A 7,694-nucleotide genomic window follows, 5' to 3' on the forward strand; every position below is an offset into this window, starting at 1 on the left:
CGCTCACTAAGTACTAAGTGGTGCGAAGCACAAGCGCGTGAATGAACCAAATCCCTCCTCGGCGGAGGTAGCAACCTGAGGATAAATAGTAGTATTCTCTCACAATGTAAACAATGGATTGAGTTCATACGCGCGGTAACTTGACTATGTTTGGTGCACCGTGAAGTATATTATTAACAATTTCCGCAATCTGCACTCAAAAAGAGTGACATTCTAGAATGAAGTCGATGCTGCTTCTGTGACTATAATGTATGGATATCCTCACATATGAGGTTGTGACTGAGATCCTTGCAGAACTTGATGGAGAGAACATAATTGAGGCCTGTGACGAGTTTCGTGACATCACAAAACTTGTTGCTCTGATCCTCCCAGGTGAAAAGATTGCATGCTCTTGAGGAAGCCCTTGTCCGAGTCCCTCTCCTAAACCACTTCCTGCTAAGTTCTTGTCCTCGAGTCATCAGTCCAATGATGAAGTCAAACAAGATGGACCAACAGTACTAGAAGCTTTAATAAGTCGATGCAAGCCCTCTCGGTCCCTAAGTATATAAGCACTAGTAGCGACAAGCCCAACCATCTTCCTTCTCAGGGATGACCGCCACCGCAGGTTGATGAGATGTACGTATTGTTACAGTCTTACACAGGCAACACAGCATCTTGGTCACAAGGATGCAGCGCCGACTTTCGATCTACGGACTGCAGCCAGGGTGTCCTTCTGGGAAACCTCTGGACTCCCTAGATTATTGTCCGCGTAGATGTCCCTCGCATGCCATAGCAATCGCCCCACACACGAAGTTGCGTAAACTGCTACCAGCGAGAGATTTATATCTTCTTCTATTGGGTGGTAGTCAATATCAGCACCCGTCATCCCGGCGTTGTTTTTGCAGAGGACAGAAAAGAACAGAGCAATACAGGCGGATCTAACCGACGGAGAGGTCCTTTTCGATGGCGGTTCGGGCACAGCTGTAGAGATCCTGATTACTGATAGGAATCCCAGAGAAATCGATCAAACTTCAGCGCATACCGACTCGAGGCATTCACACCCACCTATGATGTGTTTACCGTCACTGCTTGCGCCTGGTAGGATTGGAAGAAATTTCTGCTATTCATTTGCACGCCTCCTGTAAGTCCATGCGTCGCCCGACGTCGAAATTGAATGGTGCCCTCTAGATGATAACAGTCAGACGACGTCCTGATGGCCGCATGCTAATGGGTATACGTCGATGTCGGAGCTGCCGGATACTTCCATATGAACTTCTTCCACGTCTTCCACAAGGCGTGAAATGGGATCAAATCTCGCTCCTGTCAAGACGACTACATCACACCCAGCGGCTTCAGGTACGAGGTTACCATTCATCTGGAGTTCGCCGATGAAGTGGGCGCGCTCTCCCACAGACAACAGAGGCACAAGAGACCCTCAGTACTGGATGCATCCGTCGGCAAGGCTATCTTGACATTCACCGTGGATGGACCACGTGGCATCAAAAGCCGATTTATGCGAGGTGCTCTGGCCTAGTGACATCGACGAATGTCGACATCCGGGCGCAGTCATTGACGATAGCAAGCCATGTGAGTGCTAACCACCAAGGTTATGATGACGCTCATCACAACCGATGAACACAATCGCAGCTGCAACGAGCCTGACAATGAAACATCAGCAGCAGAATGATCATTCGCATCGTTCCGGAGCAACAAAGTGCCTTGGTGGGTGAAGTTGGACTACTGCACGCACGTTGCAGGTATCACAGCGATATTGTACCGGCCTTATAACCAGGTACTTGACAATAGCATTTGTTATCGGTAGACGACGCCAAATTATACTTTGACGTCTGGTCTGCAGAAACAGCCTCGAATGTAACAGAGGCTAAGCGGATAGCGCACCTGAAACCTCCAGGAAGAATCATACTTTTGCACTCCTCGCAGATTTCAATCAAATCGTAGGGGCGTTCAGGAGGACGAGAATACCCGGGCTGTCGGCGGAGAACAAAAAAATTTCGTGAATGATTCGGACGTTGCACACATCATAGCAGTCAGAATATGGAACATCACAAGACACAACGCATAGGCCTGCTTGTATCAGCGGTTGCAGTGTGCGTTCGGTGATAAGTCAAGATTTGCTAGCAATGTATCACGAACACGCCAGTAAGATCATCTTGAGCAAAAAAAGAACATACTGCTTTCCGTCGAAAGGAAAACAGGGTACTGCATTCTCTCGAATGCAATTTGAGAAGTTCGGTCGATGTGACGATTAGCTTCTGGAAATGCACAGCACGATGAAGGGTGACGCACTCCGCGATATCAGCGCCAGGTAAAGTGGGGTACGGTCTGCCATCTGAGCACCGAAGTTCCATAGTTCATCCAGCTCCATTCTCGCGGCAGGATATCTGCGAATTGATTTGAGGTCCTACTGCCAGTCATATCAGCAGGTTGTGATTCGTTCCGAATCAGCCTATGTGACTTGATCCTGTGTACGTGCATTGTGAGTCATGATGGAAGTCGTAAGGCCTGTTCTAGCCGGAGTTACGAGATGCCTGTGCGTGTGCGCTCCATTGAGCGGGTGCACTTCTAGAAAACTAGAATCAACCGCGCCGTGCAGCGTCATAGTGCCAAAATACCTGTCCCACTGCACGAAGCTCGACAAAGGTAAAATCTGCCTCCAACTGGCGGATTTGCAACGGCCTTCTGATTCACGAATTTATCAAATATAAAGAATTCGCTCGCTCAGCAATAAGGCGCTTCGCGCATCCAGACTACTGCGCACTGAACATCAGATGGATAGAACGGAGAAAGCTCACTAATTACCTCAACAACCGGCAGGTGGCATAGTAGTGCGCCAGTGGCAGGCAGTCGGCTACAAGGTCAGATGAAACGACGCCTGCAGGCTCGGCGCACAGTGTCGGAGATTCTAATCTCCTCGGGCCCACCTATTGCAGTAACTTTCGACCATCGAAGCGCACCGTGTTCCTTCCGGACCGACTTGATGGCAATAACAGCGCGCGGAGCAGACAGAGTCCATGCAACCAGATAAAAACAAGTGAACACGGTTGGTGTACAGACAATCCGAGGGCCACAGGTAGCGGTTCGCGCTGAAAAAGATCCGCCGGCACAGGGAATGTCGCGCCGAGGTCGTAGTATGTATGGCTGGAACAATAGCGCTGATGAAGTTGAAAATCGGCTTCGGTCAAAAATTGGCATCGAGTAAGAGAATACCGGGTAGATCAGATCGAATCGTCTTGAGCTTGCAAGAGGAGAACCCAGAGCTCGTGGAGAGTCCTGTGGTAGACGCAAACTCATGGGCGCTTAGTGGCGTGCGCGTTCGATCCCGATCAGAATCGGAAGAAACTGACAAAGGCACTTTGATCTCACCCGCGTAGAGCCTCGATAAATAAGATCCACCTCCTCTATATATCTTCCTCGTCTTCTCAAGTGTGTGAATCGAAGACTGCGGCCTTGAAAACTACGACGGCGTGCTAAGGCCGGCACCGGTGTTATTAGCGTTTCTGGGAACGGCGTTGACTTAGCGACACCGGCAGGATCCTTTGCACAAGTAAATTCATGAGCACTCGTCGCTGAGCATTCCGCAGCTAGTTGGGAGAATTGGGGAGACTTGGCACCGAGTAACAGAGTCGGCGTATCCAACTACAAACGGGTATTGTGTCCAGATGAGAAAAAATGATTATTGACGACGGTGTTTGGTCACTGGCATGTGCTGTAGTTCTAAGGAAAAACATCAGCATGACTGTTACTGCGGCATGAGTCCTGCAGATGAAATGTGTACTCGTGCATGAGTGTCAGACCATGACGAGCCCAAATAAACCATCGTATGAGATCATGGAAAGCACCCATATCCACGGGGTCCGCGTTAACGGAGGTGGCCAGATGCCGCTGAATAGAAGAGTACCCAGTTGCGCGACCGTCCTCCTGTAGCTCCGATGGACATCGGACTTCCGCAAGCAGTAGACCTCTTCCAACAGGAAACATACCTTTGTCGACACGCCATTTACGCATGTCCGACAATGCCTGATTCTCCGTATACGTCAATCCCGCAACATGATCCTATGCCGCAACAATAACCGGAAAGCCCGTTGGGGAATACAATCGCGATTCGGTCCCTCTGGCACATCATGAGAGGGAAAGAAGGGGATTATCGACCCGTGAAGTACGGGGCTTGACAATGGCCCGAACTTCAAGGCGTTTATGCGAAGTTCAGATCACTACCGCTGGGTGGAGCTCACAGACGTTGATCCTGCGGAAAACAGCAAATCGCGAAAATCAGACGATTAATTTGTCCACGGAGAGAACATACAGAGATCACAGGCGAGGCGTACATCCAGGATCCTCGTTGATCCCACATTTCCACCTCGACGGGAGAAGCGGTTGGACAATGCAACCAGATCTGGATCGTCTGCAATAAGAAGTGGCGGCTTCCGGAGATTTCCGGCCCGTCGACAGCGGCCTCTGATGAGAGCACCGTCCGGCGAGGGCGAAGGGCGATGAGTCTCAACTTGCGATAGTTCAGCAGTAGCAGTAGTGTCTGCATGGAGGACATGTATCTCCTTAAAGGCTGAAGCCGTCGGATACGACTGTGAGCTGAGACGCTCGAGTTTTGAATGGCAAGACAGAACTTCTTTCGGTGAAATACCGTCACTGCCCATACCGACGTGGGCGACGGCGACCAATGAATGGGTAATGGGAATAGCCACAAATATGCAAATACCGTGGTTTCTCGATTCATGCATAGCGCCCTTGGAGCGGAGAATAATGGAGATCGCGAAAGCGCCGAAGAAGCGCCTGTACTCACCCAGCGCGCCACACCCGCAAGCCACGTTCAGGGGGGCTAGCATGAGATAGAAAATCACGTTTTCACGAGCACTGCGTGAACGGGCACCACGGTGGTAGCGAGGGTCATTCCGAGATGGCTAGGTGTGTCCGAAGCGACTTCTCCGGAGAGAAGAACACTGGGAAGGAGTAGTACGCGGGGTCATATTTTGGAAGTGCACGGAAGGTGAGCTTAGTGCAGCGATATACAGTGCCCATGCGACGGTGCACTACCCCGTCTTATCGTGCAATCAGTGTCAGAGGCTTGTTCAAGTTGGCTCGCGCGAAGTCGCCACCTGCACGTTATTCTCGCTGTGCAAACCTAAGAACACTGGCAAATTTAATAATGAGGAACAGGGTAAACAGTTTGTAAGTGTGTTCAGAATAAGTTGCTCACTGTCCACACCGTGCTCTACTAAGGCTCCAGGACAGCAAGACTGATCGCAGCTATCGATCAATAATATCGATCAGTGCAGACATATTGTCCACCGCTTTCCAATCTAAACTTTGCTTCCGCAGAATGCTCCCGCGCCCACAGAATCTACGTGCTCTCCAGCCACGCGGCGCCATATCTCTCAGGCGGCGATTCAGCTGCCCCGAGCAGTCCACCAAACAGCGCTGGCGGAGCTTCAAATCTGAGGCTGTACGAGACGCGGAGAACTTGCGAAGTTGAGTCTGAGAACACGGAGAGCGAAAGCGGTTGAACTCAGCTTCCGAGCGCTACAAGAGCGCTAAGAGGCGCTAGAAGATTTCCTTTTTCGGACGTGCGTTGATCACAAGAGTATCACAAGTGGATCAAGATCAGCGTGCTCCGGCATTTCCTTTCAGTGCCGAACTTTTCGTCCACATCACGTGATTGACGCGTGCCTAGCCACGAGGTGTTCGACGTGGTCAGCTTAACCACTATTCGTTCAACCCGGCAGTGGTCCACTGCGCTTGGAAATCATTTGTGCGTGGTGGCACTAGTGTGGTTGCGTCATGTGCGATTTTGTCGGCATTTTTGCCACCCATTCTAGCATTTATCACATTCTCTGGCAACCATCGCGCGATTCACTCGCAAATTGCCACTGCGAGATAGTTCTCCCCGAGCTTCTGAGCTCTGTGCTGATTGATAGGATACCCGAGGCTAGCAAGAGCAAACTTCAAACTCTGTCATTCGAGTAGCGTGCTGCGCATGATTGCCCCCGTTGGCCATCTTCTTTTCGCCATCCTCACAGTTAGCTGAACACCAGAGTCCCAGGTTCCCAGGTCGCAGCTGCTTCTTCCGCCTCACCTGACACCACTTGCGGAGATATCTGCACTCTTCAAGCCTTGTAGATGACGAACCTACTGCCGTACTACGTACACGCCATGCGGATCTGCACGATAGCTGACTGGTTTTGGCATAGAAGACCAGCGGCGAGGCAGCCCTAATCCTGGTGTGGCGCTGGCGCTGGGCCTTGCTCTCCAAGGTTTCGGCTACGCTGTATCGCCGAATTTGAGCTTCATTACGCGTCGGGCCTGCATTCCCTCATCAAGTACTGGCGACGTTTAACTGCAAAGGCAAAGCACAGAAACGACTTTCCATGGCAATATTCACAGCGCAACTGCGAATGCATTTTCGGTGCCGGATCTTCCTTGCTAGTACGGACCGCGTGTTAAGATCATTATGGTACTTGCAACGCAGCCGAGCTCGGGACGTAATTGCTGCATTCGCACGAGGTGACAGATCAAGCAGAGGGCGATCACGACAATCCCATCCGCGGCGAGCTTCCCGGTTTGTCAATCGTTGTTGCCGCGAGGGGAGCGTTGCGGGACAGCGCGATGGGCCTCCTGGTGTCCGTGCCACTGGCTTCCCCGCCTGATCTCCGCCCTCCGTCGCCTGTTGGGCTGTATATGGATATCTTGCTGCAACGCTGGGGAGTCGGCGAGCCCGGACGTAGACCCCATTTCCGGCCGGCGTTGAAAATCCGGACGATATGAGTGGCGTTGGCCCGTGCATCGACGGGCGTCTCGCGGTCAGCCGCCCGGCGTGGTTACACGTTTCCATATCTCCCTGATCAACAGCCTGATTTGTGCAGAGCATGTTGAACGTGGCAGTTGCGCTCGGACCTTTCGAAGAGTCCGCCACTGGACGCGCTGTGCTTGTCATCAGTCTGGCACACGTGTTTTGAGGGTGCGGCGTAGGACGGGTGCCGTGGTCCGCGTGCCTCGAGGGCAAGGGCGACGATGGGCGCAGGTAGGTCCCATCGGTGGGTATCGTCAGACCATCCTCTGCCAGCGATACGCTGGTATTTCGAAGACGGACGGGCGCAAGATGGGCAGGGCGCAACTCTCCGGGTCGCACGCTGATTACACCCATTCGGAATGTGGATCGCAGCTCGCGTCCGGAGATGGCCACGGTCACGGTCGTGCGCGTGGTGGATGGGGCGGCGAAGTGCCACCGGATGGCTGAATGGAGACACCTCAGTTGATTCTCAGCTGTGGTTCTTGGGTGCAGTGTGCCAGGCTCCGGGATACGGATGTGGCGCCGGACTGCGAAAATCATGAGATGGGCTGCCTCGCGGAGGTTGATTTGTGCGATGAGTCGACAGTCGCCGCATGTGAGGAGTATTCGGGATATGAATATAATGACTGGCATAGGGTTAGGTGAGCCAATTGGACGCCTCCTCGCCGAAAATTACGGGCGCCCCGAAGGACGGCATCTCCTCTGCCCATCGACCTTCCGGATCCAGCAAGATCTGTGGAAGCATTTTTTCATTTGCAAATCTCGATATTTGACGCGTCCGATTTTCGGCTGTGTACAGCGGGTTGAAATATCTATATAAGTCGCGCATCCAGCCTACCGCCCTCCTCCCCTCTTCCAGCTGCGCCACATCTCCCCGCCACTCCTCTCCGCC

General features: G+C 52.3%; 1 protein-coding gene across 1 annotated transcript; it reads right to left on the reverse strand.

Annotated features, from left to right (window-relative positions):
* Positions 1-4,228: 4,228 nt before the first annotated feature.
* Positions 4,229-4,546, reverse strand: SCP_0200960 (hypothetical protein; the record flags this gene model as incomplete). The annotated part of the gene is made up of 2 exons (XM_027754011.1): positions 4,229-4,243; positions 4,304-4,546. 2 exons carry the CDS (start codon positions 4,544-4,546, stop codon positions 4,229-4,231), a joined length of 258 nt encoding a protein of 85 aa, XP_027609812.1.
* Positions 4,547-7,694: the final 3,148 nt, after the last annotated feature.

Source organism: Sparassis crispa (assembly GCF_003851025.1).
Source record: "Sparassis crispa DNA, contig_000001F, whole genome shotgun sequence".
In the NCBI taxonomy this organism is placed as follows: Eukaryota; Fungi; Basidiomycota; class Agaricomycetes; order Polyporales; family Sparassidaceae; genus Sparassis; species Sparassis crispa.